Here is a 27,217-nt window from a genome sequence, read left to right as displayed (position 1 = left end):
ACAACGAAGTCTAAAATGGCTTGAACTGCTTTTCTCGAAGCAGTGTCACTTTTTTTTGCTTGACTTGGCGAAGACACTGCCGTGGACATGGATAGATAGAAACATTCACTAAATCATTGTTATCAACTGCTAAAAACAAAACAACAAACTAGAGACTGAATTTTATTGGAATTTCAATTATCAATACGTTTTATTATACATCAGGCATTCTCAAAGAACCTCACGGTATATTACATACATCTTTGATTAGACTGTGGCTTGTTGATGATTAAAAACATCTGGTTCTATTGAATATATTTGTCTTTCTTCCATTGTTTCCAATATAAATAAATATTACATTTTTATAGAATATCAGAGGTTTGACGTCTCCGCCAATCAATATGTAGCTCGTAAATCGAATTATAGCAGAAACCCTAAAAGGAGTAAATAGGTCAACCACAACGATTGATGTTATATATTTTCTTAACGGTTACGGATAATTCGTTATATTAGAAATATCCATTTTTATCGAAGAACTAAATTTCCACCTGTAAAATTATGGCCAAAATTAATGAATTGAAGTTTGAATTGCTACCTCATGCACCCTATTGAACATCACTGGGAAAAGTATATGTAGCTTAAAGAAAATTACGTTGGAAAATATATTTTTTTCCAATATTTTTCTGTTTTCTTTATGGGGCCAGCTACTTCTTGGACTATTCTCGTAATAAAAAATGTCATATATTACTTTTTTATTTATTTTGTGTACTTAAATTTGATCATCTTCCCATAATTTCTAATAACAAAGTAATTTCCACATACATTAAACGTACACGATAAGTATGTTTGGTAATGTTGTATACGTATGGAACGTCATATATACATGAGATAAATGAAGGACGCGAAATGCATATAGATATCTATTACACACTCTGGATATCTGAGTTCTTTTCAGATTTTTTCCAAATATACCTACCTACCTAATAATATTATGTATATATGCTACGCTCAAAGACAGAAAACGGCCGGTGGCCGTTTAAAACAGCCACAACGCGTTCTGGACGCCTTGTGTTTGCCAGATATAGCCAGAACCCGATTAAAATTATTTTAGATTTAGAAAATGTAATATAATGTTGCTTATTGATACTTATTTGGGAACAAAATGTTTAATGACAACGTTTTTGTATATTTTTTATATCCGCAGTTAGGTTAGGTTATGTTAGGTTAGTTATATTAACTATTGAATATATGGATATAAAACATATATAAAAACGTTGTCATTAAACATTTATTTAAATATTGAGTGATGTACTACTTTGTTACCAAATTATTAATAAGCAATCTAGAGACTTCTTTTTAGAAATTAACACTGACGATCGTAAATGTTTTAGACCATGTTTAACCACCTATGTTTCTCAAACATATTTAACATTGTCTAATTTCTTGAAGGAAAACTTCTTTTTCATATTATAATATTTCTCTAATGGTTATTTTACGTGATAAAATATGAACAAATAATAATGTTTATTTCTTTTAAATCATATTATGAATGGCCTAAATATACTATATATCAGGCCGTACCAGCCTCGTCTAAATCAGTATGATTTTAAACTTGATCAATTTCACAAAAATTACATTAAAATTATTAGTTATCGTTACATCGGAAGGGTGATAGTAAGAGATTTACGATTTACGATGACGACATTGAATGTATATTGTCAATAATGCTTAATAAATAGATGAGCAATAAATATTTACTTAACATATTTTGAATCAATTTTCCAGTGTATTATAATCTATCACTTAATTTAAAGTTATGTGAATGAAACACAGATGGCACTGCCATTGTCAAATTCATATGACGTTTATGAAATACCAACTTTCAAAACACTATGTGGAAAATTTCATGACATTTTTAAATGTGTTATAAAACCCAACAAAGTTATGTCGATATTAAGTAATAGATACGAGCATTCAACAGATAGACATACATTTCTTCTTTCACTTACGATAGACCTGCATCCTGATGAATTGCTTCATTGGGTATAAATCATGGAATTTCTGATATAATTCTTAGAGTTTTGGACCAGATTGATTCTAAGATGTGTTTTTCTCCAGCTTAACTTCCTGTCCAGATGCGTGCCCAGATATTTGACCTCGTCACCTTGTGAGTTTTCTTTACCGCTCAGTTTTACAGGCGGACAAATTTCCTTGCGCAATGTAAATGTTAACATGTTTTCATTTAATTTTATTCTTCTTTTTGTCATCAATTGTTGAAGTTTGGTCAGGCTATGTTGGTATTTTTGTCATATGCAAGAATTGCTGTTTCAGGCAGGTCGGCTAACAGGCCTAATACGCTTCCGTGGGGTCCTCCAGCGTGAATTGGCTGAATTCGTTGTATTTACCTGGAAATATCTGTTACCGTACCAGAATTTTGAGGATAAAATAGTGAACAGTTACTTAGGATGTTTCTTAAATTAAAGTTTGAATTAAAAAAAATCTCATATAAATTATTTATATTTTTCAATAAGCTGCTACTATAAAATCGATTATATTATGCCGATGAAAACGATGACAAGTCAAAAACAAAACTTGGATGTCAATGTCATAAGTCAGCTGGTAAAAAAAGGTTAGAAGTTTTAATTATTGATTTCTTTTGTCATAATACAATATTAAAAAACAACAAAACTATTATCATTAATAATATAAAAGAGAAAATAATTTCTCAGATAGTTTCTTTCAAAAATATATAAGTGACAAATCGAGTTAATACATCACAAAAAAAAGACATTTTCGCACATCTTATTTAAAGCAGTAACAATGGGTACGATTTTGAATCAAATATTATGCATTTAATTATTAAATGAAATACTTTTAGCGTTTAAAATGAACTATAGTTTTGAAGGCAATTCCAAATCTAGACCAGAACAAAATTTGTCTGGAGCAAGTAAAAAAATGACGAAAGATGTTTTATTACAAAAAACTCAAGAAGAAAGACGCAAAAGACAGGTAATTTAAATGTAAACAATTTTAATATATAATTTTCCAAATATTTATGTTTCAGGAACAAAGATTGAAATTACAAAGTGCAGAACTGTTACAATCACATATTCGCAGTTACATTGTAAGAAAAAAGAAAAAACACGAGGAAAGAAATATATTCGACGAAATACAAAGCACTGCTGGTATTCAAATACTTCTAGGCAAATTACTATTTTTTTATGATCCTCAGCAAGATAGAGCTAGATTGGTAATAATAAAAATTTATTGATTTAGAAATATTCACATCTAATATTGGAAAGTCCTGGTTCAACTACGTTTTATTGGCTTGTTTTGTCATTACTGCAGCAAATACAACTTGCTTGATTGACGCCATTAGACCTAAATACAGAGCTTTAAATCAAATAAATTCATTTCATCTACAATTTGAATTAATAAGTATGATTTGGATTTAATTAGACTAATTTATTCTAGTTTAGGTTGAAAATTGAAAAATAGCTGTTTCTTCAATAACTTTTTCTGAAGTGATTGATCAGTGACCAACTCATGTGCTTCCCGGCTGTTTTAGCTGGCAAGACTTACCCAATTTCACTCATGACAGCCAACGACCATTAATACTAAAGCTAGGAGCCTAGCTACAGTAGCCGACAAGTGTCTGTGCAAACACCAGTCAACTTCACATAGAAGCAGCTCTATAGTCATATAACTAGTTTTAATATTTGATCCCTTGAAAAACAAGAATTACAGTTTGTAAATTTTTTTCATTGACTTCAAATCAATAATTCAAAATCTTGTAACTTTTCAACAAGTTGCTTCCAGTTGGAAATTTTTGTGTCAATTAACTTGTCAAGCTGAGTTGAACTGCACCTCATACCTCTTTGTAACATATATTGTGTAAATGATGTATAAATACATCATTATCATCTTGCTGTTTAAACTCTTGGATTATGCCTAGCGCTTGGGCGCCTACTTATCCCTTTATTGGGGTGGATTACTTCCCTTGTTCTTTTTTTTATAGTTTTTTGTTGGTCATAGCTTTGTTTGTCAGCTTTCTCCATTTTTTTCTGTTTTTGGATTTGGCTTTACAGTCTACTATTCCTAGGATTCTTGTATTTCTTGTTCTGCCTCTGCCTCTTGATCAAAGAGGTATCCATTGTGTTATCCTTCTCACAATTTCTGTAGGTTTTCTGTAATATGTGGTCTGAGTATAGTTCTCAGTATTTTTCTTTCGATTATCTTCAGGTCTTCTTATTCCTTTTCATTAATGACAGTTCTTTCCATGGCGTATACAATCACTGGTCTTATTAATGTTTGATGTATAAATACAACTAAACGTATATTTTCTTTCACATAAGAATTGAACCATGTATAACCATTTCACTTTTCTTTCTTAAGAGTGAAATAGAAATCTATACATTTACTAAGTGCAAAACAATCATGATTTATTATAGATATATTGTAGATATTTGGTTTAAATTTAAACATTCTTTTGTTTCAGTTAAATATTGGAGAGAGAGTAGTCACATGTCAAGGAGATGTTCTTCAGCAAATGAATGCTGATGTATCATTTTCTTGGTTAATAAAACGGTTTCTACTTGTATGTCTTAAAAATGTTATGGATAATTCTGAAAGCATGATTCTCATGAAGTGTTTGTACATTTTTACAACAGATGCCCATACTTTTAGCTATCTTATATCTAAAGGTCAGTAAATTAAAATACAAAATTAAATCTTATTAAAATACAAGGTACCTTAAAAGAAAGTTAAAGAAAAATAAGTAGTTTATTGAAAAAATGTTTTTTACAAATCAAAATACATTGCTTGGGAATTTATTTTTAAAAAAAAAATAACACTGCCAAATGAAAAAAATAACACTGCCAAATGTAAACTGTTGCGCTCGCGGCATTCAATAAATCGAACACTAAAATTATCTATGACGGCTCGGCAGGTATTATCCGTAATAGCAATTTTGTGAAAGATATTTTCTTTTCATTGTATCAGGGAAGTTGGTTTGTTAGCGCAAACTTTGGATCCGACAAAACCCCACAGGAAAAATCCATAGGTGTTAAATTGGGACTGCGTGTAGGGCAATTTATGTCATCTCTCCAGTGTGGGAGCAGAGCGCTTAGCACAGCCGTACAAACACCGATCTCTACAGGCTTTATGAAGACCCCAGCTTGGTGACAGAAGTCAATAGGACCAGACTCAGATGGCTAAGCTACTTGGAGCGTATGCCTGAGGAGTGGGGGGTGCGCAAAGCGTACTGAAGGGCCGGCGACTGCGTAAACGATGGCTGAATGATGTTGAAGAGGATCTTCGTGAGCTAGGTGTGAGGGGGTGGAAACGTTGAGCGTTGGACCGTGATGACTGGGGGAATGTGGTTGACGAGGGTAAGGCTCTTTGAGGGCCGTAGTACCAGTGGTAGTAGTACTTATATTAAGTACATACTAAAATAATCATTAATTTGATTTTTTATTATTGGTATGTTCAACAACTGTTAGTCTGATTAATCGTGCCTCGTATATTTATATACTAAATTATACAATCATGATTGATTATATTTGCAGATTATTTTGGACATTTAAGAAAACAACTAGAAAGTGGAAGCCATCACTTGAATGAAACGATAGTTCTAATTCAAAAACCTTTCAAATTTATAAATGATAATGATTATCTAAGTAACTTAGTACTATCAGAATTTTGCATACATTTTTTGAAACCACAACTTACACACAATGTAAAAAACATCTTGATTCCGTTTATGAAGAGCCAACCCAAAGATTTACCATTTGAAAAATTGATTTGTTATCTTAATAGTGGATTTCATGTTGAAGGTAGTCATAGCTTATTTTACTGTATTCTGGATTTGGAACCTGATGATTATGGTGAGTTTTAGTTTTTTGTCCAAAATTCAAAATGAAATATATTCTTGTTTTATACTAAATAATTTGGATATATATTATATCCTGCTAAACTTAGTGAAAATTGATAATTAAACAAACAATCTAGAGGAATATTCCATTTAAATTATAATTGTAAATGTTTATGATGAAACTACTTTTTTAGAACCAGGGTATGACAGCATACAGGTACTTTCAAAACTGAGTACTAATATTCATGAATTAAAACCTTCTTCTGATTTAACAAATGAAGATAGTGATGATGAAGAGGAAGAAGATCCCATAACTACAGAAAAAAGACTGTTACTATCAGATTATATGAAAATTCTCAATAAATATGGAAAAGTTAAGAAGTGGATTAATTATTTTTTAAAAAATAGTAATGATGAAAAAGTATTGCTGGCTTTTACGAATTTTTGCCATAATTTATTGTTAGTTTACAAGGATTCAATGAGAAAATATCTGTGAGTATTATTTGATAGAACTAATTTATTCTCCTACCAAACAGTATAAGTGTATTATTGTAAATGTTGCTGTAGTGGTTTTACACATTGTATTCAATCTACATCCCCAATAACTTGCCACTAGATGTCAATTGAATACTGAAACTGTAATTTCAATTGATGAGGTTTCAATATTTTTTAGCTTACTTTATAAATTTGGACTAAGCAGTACCTACCTTACGAAACTCTGGGCTTATTTAAATAAAAACAATAAAGATCAATTCCAATCTAAAATATCAAGTATAGTTGCTTGGAGAGATTATCATACTGTGGTGTCAGTTTTTTGTGATATGTTCACATTTTATACTGAAACTTTAACAGATAGTGGTAAGTTATATGTATTTTTGTATTATTTCATTTTATAATGATATTCAGTGACGGATTTAGTCTTGCTGCCGCCCTAGGTCACTCTCTATGTGCCGCCCTTTCCAATAAAATGGATTTCACTAATTTTGATCCAATACTATTTTATTGAAGTATAATTTTTAAGTATAACTAATAAATATGAAAGATCCCCATAAAGATCCAAATATAAATAAGTTATAACCATAGATAAATCAATAATAAATATTTGTTTGATAAATTTTTTCTATTAAGCCGAGATAACATTTTTTTCAGTATACATTCCATAGGAATTTTTTTTTTTATAAAAACTGATTTGAACCACTTTTTGAGATGGTTTGTCGTCATCTCTAAAATTTCGTTATTTCAAAAATTTTGATGCCCTACACGTAAGCGTAAATCCATCACTGATGATATCCATAAGTTGTATAGCTTTATAAATAATTTTTTTGTAGAAAACTCAGATACAAGTCACACTTTTTCTCAGAATGATCTCTTCTCAATGTCAAAATTATTAAAAAATGTCTCAAGAGGATTAATAGAAGTTGCATTTCCAATGTGCAGATCTAGTTCTATACCAACCACTCCTGAAGTTCTTCATTTGTATAAAGTGTGTTTGCATTGTGTCAGGATGCTGTATACGTTAGATTTAAGAAAGAAATTTTGCACACCTGGCTTTTGGACAGCAGATAAAATTCATATACCACCTGATTTGGCCAAGAAAGATTATTTGTCGAAAAAAATTTCCACATTTTATGGAACCAAAGACGAAGGTACATAATTAATAATACTAATAATAATAAATTGTCATTATTGGTCTGGTATGTGAACACACTACAATTTACAAAGTATACAATATACACACATCAAGCAACAGGAGTGGCGAGATTTAACATACATGTTATTCGTTCATCTAACCACTCCCAGCTAGTAATTACAAAAAACCAAAAAAGATGAAGTTACATATTTGAAGTAGGTAAATCGGGATATGGTGGAAGGCATGATGTTTTTTCCTTTACGACTACATTTGAGAGCATTAAAACTTATAAACCTGTCAAAAAATTTTGTTTAATTGAAAATAATGATCTTTTAAACCTCTCACTATTTCAAGACCAAGTGCAAATATGTGTGCTTTATTATGACTTCTTTGCCTGATTAGCTTAAACTATTGTTTTTAATCAGTATTGTACCTATATGGCCAAGAAAATGAAATAAAAATAATTAGAGCTCAGTTACAAAATAATTACAACATGAAATGATTTAAATACTATCCTCTCATAAGGGGTAATACTCCTTTTTGGCCATATACACCATATTACACGTATTTGAAATGTCTAATTAGAAAAAAAAACAACATATATTATATCAGAAGTATGAAAAATGGGAGGACATGAAAGAATATTAGGAATAATCCTTCAGAAAAGCAAATGTGATCATACTTTCTTCGTTTAAAAATAAATCTAAAACACACGTTTTGTACATATTGCACACGATAAACAATACTAAAGATTCACAAAGCTTTTTCTTCATCTTAAAATTGAGAATAGACCTGCTCATATACAAGAGTTTCATCTTAGCATAGCTTTTCTGCAAAAGTATCTTTAAATGTTTTCTAAACCTTAAGTCCACGTCTCAGTGGAATATTCAAGAATACTTGACAGATCTCTATTTAGGTATGTAGCTTCTGCATCTGGATCTGCAGGATCAAAATAGTATAGGACCTGAATGTTATTGGCATGTGATTAACCGTGAGAGTGAGAGATACCAGTACATATATCAAACTTTTAAACATTTCCTTTTTCCTTTTTCAGCATGTATAATTCATTTAATGTAGTGAATGTTTACTTACGGTTTCCACTTTACTTCAAAGGCAATAAACTTAAAAAATATAACTAAAAAGCAATGTACGTAATTCTAGATCACCTTGTATATTAGTTTAAGTGAACTTCAATGTAACTGTTGATATTTACATTTATTTATTATAGAAGATGAGCATTTACCTCCACTTTCAACAATTGAGCAACGTTCGTTGGCAATTTTAGAGGAACTTCCATTTTTAATAAATTTTAATACTAGAGTATTACTGCTTAGAGATTTATGTCGAAGTAGTTTAGGAGAAGACGATTATCAAAGACTCCATCACGAATTGATGCACGAAAATGTAGTTGTAATAAGACGAACGCATATTTATGAAGATGCATTTGATAAAATTTCCCAAAAAAGTGGTTAGTATGTATTTTATTATTTATTGTTATTTTTGACAAGTATTTCTAAGTTTTGAACGGAAACTTTTAAATGAAACTTTGAAAATATGAGGGGAAGATATTCTACTTTTTATCTTATCCTGATGTCTATTCAGAAGCACTGCTCTTCCACATATTTTTCATGATTTCCTGTCCTTGATAAGTATCTCAATAAAAGCTTTCTTTTTATTTCATCCTTGTATCTCTATCTGGTTCTTACTTTGTTTTCTTTTTCGCTGATTTTCTACTTCCTGTGTTTTTTGGTCGTTTTTCATTGGCTCACTATCACTATAAATGTGAAAATATAAAATTCATCAAATAGCTTTTACTCAGATATGGCATAATCCCACATTCTAGACTTTTTAAAATGAGTGGGATTAACGGATCAGCTGTAAACACTGGGTTCTCCATTATCCCATTAAAAAAGGGGGACACAATAGGTCCTTTGGACCCCAAATCCATACATACATTTATTTTAGAAAAATTTTTGTTTTCTAATTTTGTCATGTAAATTAGTTCAGATCATTTGATTCATTATTAATTGTTTTATTGTAAATTAATATCATTTTTAGAATTGGATCTGAAACATACACTTAGAATACAATTTATAAATAACGTTGGATTGGAAGAAGCAGGCATAGATGGTGGTGGAATTTTCAAAGAATTCTTAAATGAGGTACTGAAAACGGCATTTGATCCTAATAGAGGGTTCTTCCTTTTAACAGCTGATAACACATTATATCCTAACCCAAATGTTCACTTGATAGTAGAAAATTTTACAGACCATTATTACTTCATTGGAAGACTTGTTGGAAAGGTAATTTTTATGTTGTTCATTATAGATAACGGAAAATATTTAATATATTATTTGAGTAAATATAAATAAATTAAAGAGAAAGAAAACAACAAAGAATGTGCAGAAAAATAATGAATATAAATATAAGTAAGAATAAGTAATCCAAGGAAAAAGTGAATAAATAGAGGGTATATGACTAAATAAAGGGAAACTGAAGACAGAATGAAAGTATTTGAGGAGCAAAAATTCAAATGGAATATTATCCTTTTTTCACTTTAGTGAGAAAATTTGTTTTAAGAGGTAATGAACAGGTGTAATACTGATTAATGAGGTTAAATAAGATAAGATAGTATCTGAAATAAGACAAATCCTGCTTTTTAAACTAGCTATCACTAAAGAAAATGGATAAAATTCTTTTTGAATTTATAGTTTGGATAATAACCTTTTTGAAGTAGAGCGAACAGGATTATATTCTATTCGATCGCAATAAAAAAGAACCTACAGAAGTAAACCTGAATTTTATTCACAACTGTAACAAACGATATAAGAGATCAAGTAAAAGAAACTAAATAGCTTAGTTCTCCATCCTCCTCGTTAGTCATAGTTTTGTGAATCATCCTCACATTCGGCATGCAAAATTCCATATAAAAATATTTTTGAACCTACATCTGCTTTCTGATTTTAATAAAGATCCATTCGAATGATTTGCAGTAGTGGATTAAATTAAAATGCAACTTAGGTATTTATCGCCATCTAGAAACGAAAAATGTAAATTTTGGATAATATTCCTTATTTTGCTCCTCATTTAACACGAATAAAAACCACAAGAAAGGACACATCCAATACCTAAGAAGATATAACGATAAGACAACATTTAAAAAAACTTTGCTGATGGTGTCCAATAAAAGGTTGTTGCAATAAGTTTCTAGGGTATCGACACGGGTACTGTTTTCTCAGTCTTCGAAGATAGAAAGTAATGTTTTAATGTATTGAAGGGGCTTTTGGAACACATTACTAAGGATTTATTTACAAACATCAACTTAGAGAACATTTTTACTAAGAACTTTTTTTATAATCACTCTTTTATTTTTTATTAACTTTTTAGGCAATATTTGAAAACATATTGGTGGACTTGCCGTTAGCAGAATTCTTTTTAGCTAAGTTGTTGGTGGATAGAGCACCCGCGCATTATTTAAAATCTCTAGATCCAGTATTATATAGAAATTTAATATATCTAAGAGAATATAATGGAGACATAAGTGACTTAGGTTTGGATTTTACCACCGTAAATAATGATTTGGGGGAAACTAGGGTAAGTAATTTATAATTTCAGTTGAATGAATACAATACATTTCATTTTTCACATATTATCCATAATCGGTTGAAGCACCTAAACAATCAATATTAAACTTACCCAAATATTTCCACATATTTGTTTTTTTTTACATTTCTAAAAATCTATAAATGCTAGTGTCTTCAGGTTTTTCCACTATGAAGGCTCTATTACAATTGCAAATAATTATCTAAAAAAACGTTATTCGTTTCTTGTTTACATTAGCATAGTGATTGGAAAACATTATTTTTATGCAGGTATTTGTTAATGTTACATTTATTGGGTTATTATTTTCAGATTATGGATTTAAAACCAAACGGAGCCAACATTCCAGTCACAAATGAAAACAGATTAGAATATATCCAAAGATTAGCCGATGTCAAATTGAATAGTCAATTGAGAAGGCAGTGTACTGCATTTAGAGACGGTATTAACAGTGTAGTGCCAATAACATGGTTAAAATTATTTAGTCATACTGAGTTACAAGTCATTATTGGTGGTGATACACAAGAAATAGATGTTAGTGATTTGTGTGCTCATACAGCTTATGGAGGTAAAGTTATTACCTTTTTACATAAATATAATTATTTTTAAGTAATTATTTTATCAAACTAGTTGGGAGGTGTACATTAGTTTTATTTAGATTCAAATACTTTTTGGATCTAGTTTCTAGCTTGGGATGGTGCTCTTTTGTCTTCCTTCTTTTTACAAAACTCTTCAAAACAATAAAAGGCATTCGTGTTTATTTCTAAAAAGCACTTTCTTCTCAATTACCTTTTATTCCTGTATGACCAGAGACCTAAACTAAAGAGACTATTATGCTTATTTGTATTATCAAGTTTTTTTGCACTCCCATGGCAGCTTTGATTCCATGACATGGAAATTTAGTACTTGAACAGCTGTATATCAAAATGTTTTGATCTGCCACATTTCTGATAGTTTCATTCCAGGTTCATTTCAATGCATATTTGATAATCAAATATTTCTGTCTATGAGATGGTCAGACAAGAGCCAAGAGGTGATGAATTTTGAACCATTTGTTCAATAAACTGTGGCAAGAATTCGCTTTATGTTTAAAATCTTGATGACTATTGATCGATTTTAAATTCAAAATCAAATTTAAATGCAAATTACTTACTGATAAAATATTTAATCATCTTTTTAGGAGACTTCTCAGTAGATCATCCAACTATTATTATATTTTGGAATATAGTACACAGGTTTACAGAAGTTCAGAAGAAACAATTATTGAAATTTGTAACCAGTTGCTCAAGACCACCTTTGCTTGGTTTTAAGGTAAATAAATTGAAAATTATGTTTTTTTTTAATAATAATCACATCCACACCGTCTCCATAAAGTTCTTGTATCAATTCTTGGTATAGCCAAAAGTGTTGTTATTACGCCTCTCACCGGTCTGCCTGCAAGGTACAGAGATGGATAGAGACGGATGGCTTAAGACAAGAGCTAAGGCACACATAGATGGATTACCAAACTACTGCTCCACTTTAGTTAGCGCGATAATAAACTTGTGACTGGACTTTTAACCGGACACGGTCATCTAAGACGTCATCTCTACACTATGGGTATGACAGATGACCCAGAGTGCCGCTGGTGCATGGAGGAGGAAGAAACTGCACATGAGCGCTGTTCAAACAAACAAAGGTTGCTTAATGACATAAGAGGATTTAAGCCAAAGCGCTTGATCGGCTTCACAAAGGACATCGGCCTTTGGTAATGTCAATCATAAGGCCTGTGTTCTATATAGCCCTTGGCTGTCCAATATTTTACTATGAAGACATTACAATAACCAAATACTCTAAATTCTCTACACTTTTATTGTGAATATTAATAATGAAAATTATGTTAATCAAGTTAAATCTACTCAACAGAAATATTAGTAAGTTAATTGATTGTTGATTTTTTCACATTTCAAACAATTTAGCAAAAACAAATATATTTAGACAACACAAATTATTATTTAAATGTTAGTGCTTAAATTTATATTATTTTTTGTGGGGCGTAGATATGCCTCGAAGAATTTGTGATACCACAATAGTAGAAAAAAATGTTTTTTTCAAGGAATTAAATCCTCCTTTCTGCATCCAATCTTCAGGAACAGAAAATAGAATGCCTACTGCAAGTACCTGCCTAAACTTACTCAAAATTCCTATCATTACAGATGAAGAAACTTTAAAAAACAAATTATTATCGGCTATTGAGCAACAAGCTGGATTTGAATTGTCGTAGTTCTATTTAAGATTCTGTTAACGCCTTTGTTATACTTTAATAAATTTTATTACTTTGATTTGAATATATGGTAATTTTCGTATTTTATTTATATTCCTTTTTAATAAACTCTGTTAACTAAACTTTCAAAACTTAGTGTGGGAGGAACTTTCATATCTACGTAAAAAATGTTTAATCCTAAGGTAAATAAGCACTTTGAGTTTTTCTAATCAAGATCGTATACATACTATAAAAAATATAGAAGTACGATATCTCAATTCTGTTTTTGTTATTTCTGAAATAGAAAAGATAACATACTAATTTAAAAATGAAATGTATAGGACAATGTATTAACTATGACCAATACTCTTTTGTATATATTTGATAACACAAAAATATAACAAGTTTTGTAAAAAATAATAATTGTGTGATGTATCTTTGGGATAACCAATGATGGTTGACCATATTCTCTGTATTCAACTATTTATTAAACAATAAGATAATTAAATTTGGTTTCAATAATCCGACGTCCATACTCGACGAATGCCAGACTATTAAAGACCCCGTATCGGTTTACAGCCCGCTTCTAAATACTAAAATCCTATTGTACAAAAGGCTATAAATAAGAGTCACATCAATAAAAAATAAAGTACGTATTTTGATACGTTAATGGAACTTCAATGAACACTTTAGAGTCAATTAATTATGATGCGGATCCCCATTAGGATCGTTTACCATAAATATTGGTGAATACAATAATCCTTAAGTCAGTTAGCTAAATGTATGATTCTTCACAGTCACATTAATATAAGACAAAAATTTGGTAATCCGACAGATTACTGGAGGGTAAAATAAGGAAAGCTTTGTATTACGCAACCAGATGATTAACAGATCCTAATAGTTCCCATCAGGAAGATTCCAAATGAAATGTATGAGACTTTTGTTTTATTGTATATTAAAGAAAGTTGATTGCTGTTAATTATTCAAAGGATTGCTACTGCCCAGTCGGCTATGATACAAAGGGTTTTCTATTAACAGCAAGAGTAGGGACAACAAATTGCCGTTCGGCATTATTTACAATATTTCCTAAATAAAATTCAATATAATAATTCCCCACATAAAATACAACAGTCTTTAAATTTAAATAATTTTACTACAGGAAATTATTTCAAAACAGGTAGGGTTAGAGAAAAAAAAAACACACATTTTCAAGGGAACACTATTTATTTAACTGAAATATTGGACAGTGTATTGTGTAAATTTATTTTGGATTCAAGTATGCCATACCGAAGTTTTTTTGAATATTTGGAAAATTATTGACATTTATATAGAACACATGACAACTGTTTGCTTAATTTATAATTATGCCATAATCTACAGGACATTGTAACAGAAACAAACTATTGGCATAATATTTACAAATTGTAATGTTACCAAAAGCCAATTCAAATAAATTACCTGAGCTGTTTTACCTGAGAAAATTATCTTAAATTCTTCTATAAAAAAATGTTAAAACAGCAATTCTACTGGCTGCAGTATCAATAATCCACAGACGTTCCTACTAATGTTAAAGGCCTAACAATAACGGTAACAAAAATCGTTACCAAGCACCTTCAGGAATATAGTATATGGTTAGCACCAAAAACAACAGTAGAAGTAATAACAATATACAGGTTGATGGACAAAACTCAAATACCCGTACATATACAGGGTTTTTGATTTTGACACTGAAATGTCCTGTATAGAGAATGGTATCATAATAGTAACAAAATTTCACAACGATTACTATTTTTCGCATATGCAGAAATTTTGCACCATCAATCTTTAAAAAGCAATGGCACACTGACACAAAACTCATATCTATTTCTATATATATATATTATGAACTGTGTTGTATACAAATAGTATTCACCATAAGTAAAATATAAACTTATATTGATACCCAAGTTAAAACATGAACAACAAATATATAATTACTGAGGTAGTTTACATCCTTTTTTTATTATTTTTAATGATTACCTTAGATTGGATGATTAAGGAAATGTTGAATGAATTAGGAAATTCTCGAAAAATATTAAAAGTAAATAAGCTGCACTTTGGTACGATCTTAATGTGACAAACTACAACGTACTTCAACTAGTCAAAGACCAACTGAATGTATGTATGACTACAATTTCAAACATAACCTTGTTGTAAAGTCTCTATTTACATTGTATTAATGAATATTTGATCCATCGCTGAAATAGAAAAGATGAGCTCTCATAAACATTTTAAAATTCGGTTGGATATAAATTTATTGTTATTTCAATTTATTTTTTGTGCAACAAAATGGTTATAGAAACTAATCGGTATGCTTTGCAATTTTCATCCAAATTCGAAACGAAATATTGGACGCCTTGCACAATACCAGAGATGGAAGCATTTATGGCAGTAATCCCGGAAATCAGTATCACCAGAGGACCTACTATTTCTTCTTACAGGAACAGATTTCAATTACAAAAATTTTCCATTTAGTTAACAATGAGACTAGCATCACTGGAACCTCTCGAATACAACCCATGTACCAGATTTGACTTTTCGATTGAACATGACAACACAGTTTTTCGTCAGCATTATGTGACCAATAAACAGCTAAGTACAGATGAATCTCTGGTTGGAACAAAATGCCAAACAACCATCAAACAATATTTGCCAAATAAGAGACACCATAAAATCTAAGAAAGATAAGTATGATGATTCTGTAGTGGTGGAAAAACTCCTAAGTTTGGAAAAATATTTAAACAAAGGATACCATCTATTTACTAACAATTTCTATACCAGTATAGAGTCCAAAAAAATCCAGTCATCCTAGTTTCCACTGATAGCAATATTGGAAATGTAACAGTAAAAAAGAAACGTGGAAATTATGGAGCAGAAAAAATCAAGCCAGCTATGATACATGCCTACAATCAATTCATAGGTGGTGTAGATGAATGTGATAAAATGCTTTGTTTACTCGTACTTATATGAAAGAAGAACTCATATCATTTATCAGCATAATTCCAATAATAAGTAAATGGCCAAATTGGAATTTACTTCCAGTGTTATAAGTGCACTATCGAAAAAATGGTTGCAGGGAAAAAATCACATACTTCACCGAAACCGACTTTTGGATTGAAAGAATTGTCAGGACGAAATTTACGACGATGTGTGGTATGCAGCAGTAAGAAGAGAAATGCTGTGAAAAAATCAAACTTGATTTGCTCCATGTGTAAAAAGGACTGCACGATGTTTGCATATACTTTCTATAATTTTCTGGTCAATAAATATGTAGTAATCAATATCTGTGTTTTTATTATCATAGTATAAAATCTTCTGAAGAGAATATTGCAAAAATTATGAATATTGTAACTAAAATGGTGAATTTCTCTCGTTCATATAAATTATATATAAAAACGCACTTTTTTACTGGCATTTTTAGCATATTGGTGAAATATGTATAGTGCCAAAAGGGTTAATAAAAGTAATGATAAAACAAAAAATAAAACGATAAGAAATTAAAGTTCTTGTTACAACTAACTAGATACTCATGGAAAAAATATTCTTTTTTTAATGATATTTTGTGAAAAACTCCTCGGAATTTAATGAAAATGTTAAGATTGGATAAATACTTTACAAAAAATTTATGTTAAAAATTACATTAATAATAAATAGCTGGTCAGAGTATTTCAACTGTTTGCTCTTATTAATTCGTCATAGTTCTTGGAAATACGATACGTACGCATGCATGCGAATTTAGTATGGTTCTAAATATTGTATGAACTATTGTGCATAATTGATTTGGAATATGTAAAATGAATGAAAATGTATCCAGAACTAAGGTACTAATTCTACAGCGGGCTGGTTTGCACATCAGTCTCCGTCTAGCAAAGTGTAACATGTACTATAAACTATAGTGTTGTAATAAAAAATATAGATACAAAGTGATTTACATCAAGTGACCCCGATCGATTTCGAAGATTGTACAAACATTTTGTTTTGTAACTAGCCACAACATATACATATACATATACATATATATATATATATATATATATATATATATATATATATATATATATATATATATTGAATTCTTATTAATTTTTCGATTACCTTATATTTTTCAATGAGAATCCACAGGATTTGATATAAATCATTCTGTACAAGGAAGATAACCTCTTGCCGAAACGTTTTTTACTGAAAAAAAGTGACACATCTACAAGACAAATTTACAGGTACAGAAATCCACGAAATACATCCAATTTTACATGATTTTTTCGAAAATTTAGATCCAAACGTCCTCGACAGAGTTACTCCCTTTTAGTAAAAAAAATACCTGATTATTATATAATATGCACTATATACTATGAAGTTTGATTTTTATAATGGGACTGTTACTCCTGTATTTGAAAACCAAACAATACTGACCATTATTGAATAAACACTGAAAAATGTATAAATTTTTTAGAAACAGAAATAATCGAGACAAATGAAAACGGGCCTGCATCTTTCTTTTGTGAGACTCAAAATACACTAATACAAGGAGTTACCTTCCCAGCGTTGTGTAAATATAAATACAGAGCATTCCAAATTAGTGCTAAACGTACTGCTATATCGGTTATTTTAAGAGTCAGATAGTTTTGATGGCGACCCGGTAAAAAAACGTCTTTCTCTTACAACAATAGAAATAAATGCGTTTAGGTCCATTTTGAGATACACTGTAAAAGTAGCTTTTACGGATATCAGAAATCTACAAGAAAAAAAAAATAAAAACAAAGTAATATTATGAAAAATGCATAACTCCAAGAAAAACTATAACTATAGATTAACTTTTGTTTCCTATTCGATGATTGAATTTGACTGATTAGTCTCTTCAAATAGAAGTTGATTGAATACTAAATTTAAACAAAGAAACAAAAGGTTGCCTCATGGAGAGGATGATGAAATATTTAAACATCTTCAAAATTAATATAAGCACATAAGAGTAAGTGCACATTAACATAGAGGTCAAACTTTTGTCATTAAACAACTATAAGTAAAATCAAATTCAATCGTTTTAATAGGATTCCAAGTTAGGCACTATGAAAATACCGTAACTCTGAATATGTATTGGATTGTCAGTCAGTGGTTATATTCATTTCAGTGACTAACTATATTATTTTTCTCATTTTTTTGTGTATATGAATCAACTTATTTAGGTTGACTTTTGATGTGTTAGATATCAGATTGTAAGCATACAGGACAATCAGAAAAAGAATACCCCTAAAACCAGATTGGGAAAAGATTGTTAGAAATAAGTACTAATAGAATAGGAATATACAGCATCTTAACACAAGCATTGGGGTAATCAGTTTTATCATAATAAAAGATTGGTTTAGATCTGGCTTTAAAAGTGTTCTACTTTGATCAAAACCTGTACTATACAGCAAATTAGATAATATCTTCACTCTAAAAGGATATTTATCGACTTTTCTGTTGAAGGCAGAATGAGAAGATTATTGAAATATTTCAATATTACATTCAATGATAGCTGTCAATTTTTTAAAAATAAAATTCAACACCATATCTATATTCTTCTTAAAAATTATATTGTATATGAATTTTATTTTTATTAAATTGTTAATTATTTACGGAGTGAGTGTTCAGATTAACTGTAAAGTAGCAAATTGTCTTTTGTTTTTTGGGGATGAAGTATTAATCCGAAACATCCAAAAAGGAACAAAAATTAATGATAAAAATAATTGTCAAATTTAATAAACACAAGAACCAATTAAGAAATTTCTATATATATTAAATATTTTGGACTTGATTTTGTTAGAATGTAACTTATAATTTCAACAGCAATTATTAATTACAATTTCAATCAAAATTATATTCAAAAACTGGACCAAATCAACGGCTATAATGTGGGGTGGTTTGGATAAACTCCAGTTTCCATTAAAATGTGTTCCTTGGAAGTGCTGAATGGAATGGTAAATGTCATAACTGTCATATTTTGGATGAAAGTTGGGAAATTCAACATATTTTTCTACTTCGAGCAATAAAAAATATCAAAAGCCAAAATGGATTGAACTTCAACTAGGGAAATTTCAAGTTTAAGGATAAAGTATAAAGAGTTGTATTTTTTTTTTGGATTTTTGGATTACTTGAAGTACACAGTTTTGACTAACCGTTAGATTTTTTTCTATAGACAGATAGATGTTAAGATTACTCTATGTGAAAAATGGATTGCGTGAATTTGTTATTGTACAATGTAGCTACACTTATACACATTAAACAATTATAAATTAACTGTATTTGAAAATATTTCCATTGATGTAGCAAATATTTTGATACAAATTAAATTATAAATTTGATTTTGTTAAGACATGTAGACATCTCAGTAGGATCTTCTATTTATATACTTTATACTCGAAACATTTTGGTTTGTACATCGATTGATCTTCATTTCTTATTATTAAAGATTAAAAAACTTTTTTATTTGGTACTTTCTATATTACCGCTTCTAAGTGTGTGATATCTTTCCGTTATGCAAGTTACTGTATGGGGAGCATCTCATGTTTACTTATCTTTCTCTTATCCGAAAATAAATATATGTACCCTTTTAATACTTAACATATTTTCTTCATAAATAAAGCAAGCTCTCTTGGTAACATTTCTTGCACTTTGGCACACTTTTTTTAATAAAATCTGTACAAACGATTTAGTTTTTTTTCTCTTCTATTTTTTACACAAAAGTAATAAATATATTAATATTCTCAATAAAATAATTTATATCCATTTTTTCACAATTTTATTCAATTTATATTTAAAATAGCGACCCCGCTACATTTTAAATTTTTTAAAAATCTAACAAAAAAAATATCCTCCCCAACAAACAATATTTATCAAAAATAGTTATTTTACATTTCCTGATGTATCAATTGGTTACTTCATTTTGTCCTTAATGCTAGACCACCAAATTCAGATGCAACAGATTACTGAGAATTGTAATTATTCAGTTAAATTTTTTAGTGCAATAAAAATCGGAACAGTTTATTGTCAGGTATTGTGGTGTTTTTTCGTCACTGTTTATATGGTAAAATGCGAAAATCGAAAAAGGTGAATTGATAATATTCATACTAAACATAATATTTACTACTACTTTACCAAAGTTCACTACCTGGCGTGATTATATTCGGTAGTGATAATTTAATGACAATGTTTGTTATTAAAACTCGTACATATAACTGTAAAAAGTTTGGCACAAAAGACGGTTCCGATTTAGAGAAGACAACAAATGATAAAATCTGTTAAACATTCGGAATCATCACCGGGTGTTTCTAAACAAATTTTAAACTAAACTGCTTAATGCTTAGACAAAGAACTTACAGGTTTACAAGTTGGAATGACAATCACAATGTGAAATGAATTTTTCTGTAATCTAGCAATAGAAGTAACCGAATTAAGTTGCATCAGACACGGCGTTATTTACTAACACCTTATATACTTCCCGAGTTTGTACTATCAGGGACAAGTGACACTACTTCGCCTTGACACAAGGCATGTCGAGAATCTTTCTCTTGTTCACTCGTCCTACACGTCTTAGGTTATAATACATTTTTTAATCTTCTCCCGAAAAACAATCACTACCGTTTTAAACGCTCAAATAACTCAGAAACGGTCCCACAACACCAACAAATAATATATTATATAAGGGACCGTCTAGCGATATCTCGCGCAAAAACAACATTATTTCAACAAATCGCCTAACAATAATATTATAATAGTTAAAAAATGTCTTTTCTTACAAACACATTCACACACGGTACATTGTTCGTCTATTTTTTAGTTTGTTATTTATTCTTGCTGCTAGATGTCACTTTACTATTTAAATATCGATCAAGGAAATTGAGATTATTTATTTAGATCATAACCAAACGTATGGTTTCACAAATAATTTTTTATTTGAATTCAATTTAGTTTATCAATAACGAACAAGAGCTATTTTTTAGAGACGTTTGCCGATACAAATATCTATATGGATGGATAGAGAAAAAATTTAGTACCCACAACTTATCCCCAACCCACCTCTAATAATCGATTTTGATTGCCCAAAATGAGTCAGAGCTTGGACTAAGACTCCAAAAAACCCTAAGAATGAACACTGCCAGGAAAAAATATATTACATTACCACCCTCTCCCACCCACGAAAGTTACTGAAAGCAACTGAAATCCACTTTTTTATGAATTGAATCTGATCTGATAGTGTATGAGATCCATGAACCAAAAATTTACAGCGAAAAATTGAAAATTAAATTACTCAAAATTTTCTTTCCTATTTTGATTATACACGCCAGTGTTGGAGATCTGATTTTTCTCATTCCAAAAATATGCGATTTTTTGCGATTGCCCCCGTCTTGCGAGGTCTAGGTGAAGCCACACTTAAGGATGTGCAACTTTTTTACCGAACACAGTGAAAGGGAAAGTATGTTTTGAAGATAAAAAAATCTCCATAATCCCGTGGACGAAAGTCGGGAGGATTCGTGGGGAAAAAATTAGGAAGTGGGTTGAAAAATTTGTTTTTTCGGAATTTGGGAAAATTATAAGCAAGCGCGACGCGCCTTGACATACCGTCATTGATGTATGGTAGTACTAATTTCCCCTCACTTTGGGAGAGTTCCAGGAATTGGTAAATATTGAACTCGGAGCCGTAATTTTTGGAAGATCTTCCGGATTTTGAGTGCCTATAATGGAATTGAGCTTGAAATATTCTAATTAACTTCAAAATTGGTAAACTCGTATAAAAATATGTCAAGATCCATTTTTTTCAATACAATATCCATAATAACTGAAATTTTTTTATTATATTTTATAAAAAGATTTTTAATGCTGAATCTGACACTTTCTCAATTTCCTTAATCACAAAATACACCGTTTCAACTAAACAAAAGTTATTTAAAGCTCTTTTTTCCACATTCACACTCAAATTACTGTAAAAAATCAAAATTACAGTCACATTCTCATCTCTGAAGGAACACTGTACATATTTCGTACATTTTTCTTCTTTAATGTAGTGCAGGTTCTTTCAGATTTTTTTTCCAACTGTAACTGATTGGTCGTCGAACATCGGGATTGAGGTTTGGACACGACCCAAATGCCTCATCGAGTCATGTCCTGCATGGTTTATCTTTGGTAAACATCCATATTTTAATAAGAAAAAAAAAACAGTCTGTGGACGTCACCTGCAATTATACTCAAATCGTTTCATTTTAGGTAATAGCAATAGTTAAAATAAACGATCTATACGTTAACTGGAAAGTAAAAGTCTGAGTTCACAGACTGTTCTCGAGATTTGAAGTGTGTAAAATATAATATGCTGTGTATGGGTTATTGTGTGTAAATAACGGAAATTTCTGTGGTTATAAAATCTAATATATTTTGATTATTTGAGGTAGATTGTAGTTTAATAGGCACGTAGTTCGACGCATACCTTATTTTAGGAGAGTTCTCCAAACTTTCCACTTTGGTAAATATGACAACTAAATCATATTCATATATAACTAATCAAACTAGTAAAAAAACTATAGAGAAACAAAAAAAATGATGATTAATTAGATAAACTCAACGCGTAGCACAACTGGGAACTTCTCCGACGCCTATACTTATGTTTTAATTTATATACGAAGTTGAGCGACCAGATCAACGCTTGAAAATCATATAAGTGGAAGGCATCGAGATACGTTTCATGTAAAAATAGGGTATGCATTAACAAACCCATGCTCATAGGCAGTGTGAATGAATGTTGCTCTAGTTAGTACTACTGTTGTGGCTCGGATGAGGTAGCTTCCGACTGACTGACATCTTTTTGTTTTGGCTGACGTTGTCTGCCTTGGGGAGGGGCGACCGACTGAAGAACCATTGCCCGAATACGACGTTGTGCAGACTGAAACAAAATTATTATAATGAATTAAATATCTGTCATAATAAATATAAAGCTTTTTTTCGGCCACCTAACTAAACGAAATAGGTATTTTTAAATTAAATTACCTTTTCTGCTTATATAATCGGAGACATTGTGTTGAATGAAGTCATTTAATTAAAATTATAATAAATCAAGTATATTAAGAAATTCAAAGATAAAATATTCACTTAAGAAAAATATAATGAATTAACTCTGTCAGTTAATGCAGAAAATTAATGCCTAAAATTCTATGTTAAGGATTAAGCTAAACATCAATATCCTTGTAGATATTGGAAATTAACCTAAGCTTGAGACCACAGCTTTGGCTGTACCTCTTTCTTGGGAAGTGATATTTCGCTTCATTAAAAGTATGTACAACTAATAGTGGGATTAAGTAAACTATCAATATTAAATTGCATGCTGCATGCTTCGTTAAATCTAAAACACCAAAAAACGAAAGAAGTAATATTATATATCAAGTGCCTTGTACTAATTGTGACGCTGTTTACATTAGGCAAACATCTCAGTATTTAGAAAATAGACTGAGAGGTCATCATGCGTTAACGAACAATGAGACATCAAAAAAAAAAAATATATATATATATATATATATATATATATATATATATAAATTCAATTATAAGTATCCAAAAATTCTTAAAATGGAATCTAATACACGAAAAAGAGAATTTTTAGAAATGGTTCACATTCATAAGAATGAAAAAGCTATAAATGATAAAAAAGATCTGAATAATTTAAGTAAGCTCTATTTTGTAAATTCTAATAAATTTAATATATTTGAGATCAAGGAAAATTAATTTTGCTTATTGGAACAAAGTTCTAAGTTGATTATATCCTTATTTTGATATTCATAAATTTACCAATCAATATTAAACATTATTCTTTAAAACTTATCCTTATCTAACCTATAAAAATTCAACGTCATTCAAAATCAAACCAATCAAAAATTAATAAAAATTCCTATAGTAACCAAAATAAATATTTCAATTAATCAATATATCTATCTAAGTCAATTTGAATATTGAATTCCATGAGATTAAAAATTTTTACAAGCTTTAATAATATCAAAATCACCGGAAATCTTAATTAATTATTGTAAGTGAAATTTTACTATTGTTATATATTTATACATATTTCTTATATTTATTTGACCATAGTTTCAGTCCCAGACGATGAATACATAAGTATTCGAAAATATTCGGAAAATATATTGAAGTTAGTCCACTTTGGTGTTTCCTTGCCACGTTCCCAATAAGAAAAGAGAGAGAGATAAGGGAATAAGACTAAATTAGAGGACAGTAGCCATATAACCTTATTTACCTGAACACTGAAGAACGGACCAATGATATGAACTGTAGTTTCATCTTCTTGTGGCGATGTTCCTTGTTCAGGTAGCTTGATGACACTACCTGTGACACGTTGTAGCTCTCTTACGTTTTGACCTCCTTTACCAATAATTCTACCAACTTGTGAACTAGGTACCATAATTTCTACAGTCAATCGCACATCATCGGATCCAGCTACAAATCCTTCTTCTCTCATTTTTTCGAAAATCAGATATTGAGCCTGCAAATGAGATATATGAATTAAAAGAAATCTGTTCATAATAAATATTTGGAGTGAATAATAAATGTCAATAATGAGTCTATTAGTGAAAACTACACTTAATAAATTAGTATTGTCAAGTCAGCAGTTTATATTATAATAAATTTTATGCCTATAAAATAATGTGATGCTAAATTCTGAATAAATGAATATTTCCTCAATTTCACAATATCTTGGTATTAAGTATTAAGAAGGTATAATTCTACCTATGTAAGATTAAAATGCTTCAGAAGGCCAACTAAATGCAGCTGCTAGAGGAGGAGATTTCGGTTTAAATTATTCAAGCCCATAAAAAATATGAATAGTAAAAATGTTTATACCATTTAAGAACACACGACTAACAGAAAAACTATAAATTTGGCATTGGGTAATAATTAACCGACGATTACTCAATAACAATGTTGAAAATATTCAGAATTTAACATAAAAGTCAATACTTTAGCAAATTGAGAAATACTCACTTTCCACTGCGCTTCTGGTGATCCAACGATGGTGACTCTTCTTTCATTTTGTGTTTCTTGCGGTTTGGTTTCATCAATAGGCGCGATTTTAACTGACGCACCAGAGAATCTAATGATGTTTCTAATATGAGATCCCTTGGTACCGATGATGGCCCCGACGGCATTATTAGGGATGTACAAATAAGTAGTTTCTTGGGTATCACCACCGGATTGCGTTCCTGCGGGGTACATACCAGGATAAGGAGCCTGACCTGTGTAAAGCCCTCTTGAACCATAGCCAATTCCTTTAAGGAGAACATGATAATGACATATTTGAAATTATTAAACGACAATTACAGTTGAATATACATTATACTTTAGATCAAAAATTAATAAACAACTCTCAGATAATTTTGAGTTAAAAATAAGATTCAATAACTGTATATTCAATAATTACTGTTTGTCATAAGGATTTTGAAAATGATTCAAAAGTCTTTGGCAGAAAAATTTTGTCGAAAATCGATACCACTTTTTTAACCCTCACATGGTTTCAATTTTCTAATCATAACTTATCAACACATAACAAAATAAAGAATGTGAAACAATGATGTTCCTAATTCGTTTCCTATTTAAAGTAAATATACATATGATCCAATTTAGAATAATATACAGGTTTAATTGATTTTCACGCAAAAACTGTTATACTATATCGGCTACTTTCCATCAACAGTTTTTTTATTTGCTTAATGAAACCAATGATTCCTTTACAGAGGTCACTGTTTTCATCAAATTACCGTATTCTTATACTTCTAACTAGAGAAAGATTTATTTCTAAATATCTTTCCAACATTTTAATCAATATTATTCACTTCGATTAGATCTTCTAATCAGTAAGTTAACAATTTCACTGATTTCAAATTCCGATACTATTCACTTCAACTTATCTATTCTTTATCAGAACATTATGAAAACCAAATGTTTAACTTCATGTGAAATAATAATAAGAATTGTAAGAGATTTAAACATAAATAGTGAAAAATAATAAGCTTACCACATTAGAGAAAAAATATAGTTTAATCTATTTTCTGTGAATCTCTAACATAATAATGTTTTTTTTACATCATACATTGTACTTAGGAAGTGAAATAGTCCACAAAAACTTATGATAACTTATTTTTCTAATGGTAATATTACTTGTAGTTTCGTATTGTTGTAATTCAAGATGATCTAACCTGCAGTAGCCATCATCGCCATTGGATGTAATCCAGGAAACATCATCGTCTGGGGTGCCATAGCTTGAAGGTCGTTTTCATAGCTTTGTCTTAATTTAGAACTAATTTGGGATTCGGCTCTACTCATATTTTCAATTGATCCTTTAACAGTAATAATACGTTCCAGATTGAAAGAATTGATGTCGTTTATACTAGAAACGGTAATCTTAGTATCAGTGTCCTGCATTATTCTTTTTATAGTATTACCGCCCTTTCCGATTATCCTTCCTATAAGGTTATTGTGGGCTAATATTTTCAAAGAAATTTCGCTAAAAAGAAAGAAATACATGTTTACTCTTTATAAACACAAATCAACACCAAAGATCAATAATCAAGAACTAAATACAAAGTCTATACGAGGATGGTCCCAGAAGTGCCTGGCCCGACAAAGAAAACACGAAAATTTTTGGAAAATATATATATTTTTTCAACCTATTCTACTTTTAGCTACATACACTTTTCCCAGCGATGTTCAAAGTTCGATACCTTCTTTATAATAAGAATCGTCAAGCTCCTCAAAATAGCCATTAACTACCGACAATACCTCTTCATAATTGGAAAATCTTTTACCACCGAGCCATTTTTTTAAGTCT

General features: G+C 30.1%; 2 protein-coding genes across 11 annotated transcripts in view; one reads left to right on the top strand and one right to left on the bottom strand.

The window, feature by feature from the left end:
- The first annotated feature begins 2,289 nt into the window (after nt 1-2,289).
- LOC130899317 (ubiquitin-protein ligase E3C) lies at nt 2,290-13,418 on the top strand. 5 transcript variants are annotated; one of them, XM_057809174.1, is made up of 14 exons: nt 2,290-2,608; nt 2,858-2,988; nt 3,044-3,229; nt 4,478-4,682; nt 5,547-5,864; nt 6,046-6,343; nt 6,525-6,709; nt 7,180-7,497; nt 8,710-8,949; nt 9,540-9,784; nt 10,869-11,075; nt 11,394-11,649; nt 12,262-12,392; nt 13,177-13,418. In XM_057809174.1, the coding sequence occupies exons 1-14, from the start codon at nt 2,536-2,538 to the stop codon at nt 13,342-13,344; spliced, it is 2,961 nt and encodes a 986-aa protein (XP_057665157.1). In that variant the 5' UTR covers nt 2,290-2,535; the 3' UTR covers nt 13,345-13,418. The 5 variants fall into 5 exon arrangements, with proteins under 5 accessions (XP_057665157.1, XP_057665159.1, XP_057665160.1 ...); XM_057809176.1 differs by having other exon boundaries at nt 2,492-2,608; nt 13,211-13,418; XM_057809177.1 differs by lacking the exon at nt 13,177-13,418 and adding an exon at nt 13,121-13,168 and having other exon boundaries at nt 2,492-2,608.
- A 1,110-nt stretch (nt 13,419-14,528) lies between these two features.
- LOC130899319 (insulin-like growth factor 2 mRNA-binding protein 1) overlaps nt 14,529-27,217 on the bottom strand; it is a 121,016-nt gene continuing 108,327 nt past the window's right edge. For 3 of the 6 annotated variants that reach the window (XM_057809183.1, XM_057809185.1, XM_057809186.1), the window contains 4 exons: nt 26,586-26,893; nt 25,375-25,658; nt 24,629-24,874; nt 14,529-23,269 (listed from right to left, as the gene is read on the bottom strand). In XM_057809183.1, coding sequence (XP_057665166.1) covers nt 23,144-23,269; nt 24,629-24,874; nt 25,375-25,658; nt 26,586-26,893 — 964 coding nt within the window. In that variant the 3' untranslated portion in view covers nt 14,529-23,143. The remainder of the gene's footprint in view (nt 23,270-24,628; nt 24,875-25,374; nt 25,659-26,585; nt 26,894-27,217) is intronic. The other 3 variants (XM_057809184.1, XM_057809187.1, XM_057809189.1) reach the window with 1 other exon arrangement.

The sequence above is a fragment of the Diorhabda carinulata genome, chromosome 11, assembly GCF_026250575.1.
Source record: "Diorhabda carinulata isolate Delta chromosome 11, icDioCari1.1, whole genome shotgun sequence".
Taxonomy (NCBI): Eukaryota; Metazoa; Arthropoda; class Insecta; order Coleoptera; family Chrysomelidae; genus Diorhabda; species Diorhabda carinulata.
The sequence above is the reverse complement of the archived record's forward strand: the minus strand, read 5'-3'. Positions and strand labels throughout refer to the sequence as shown.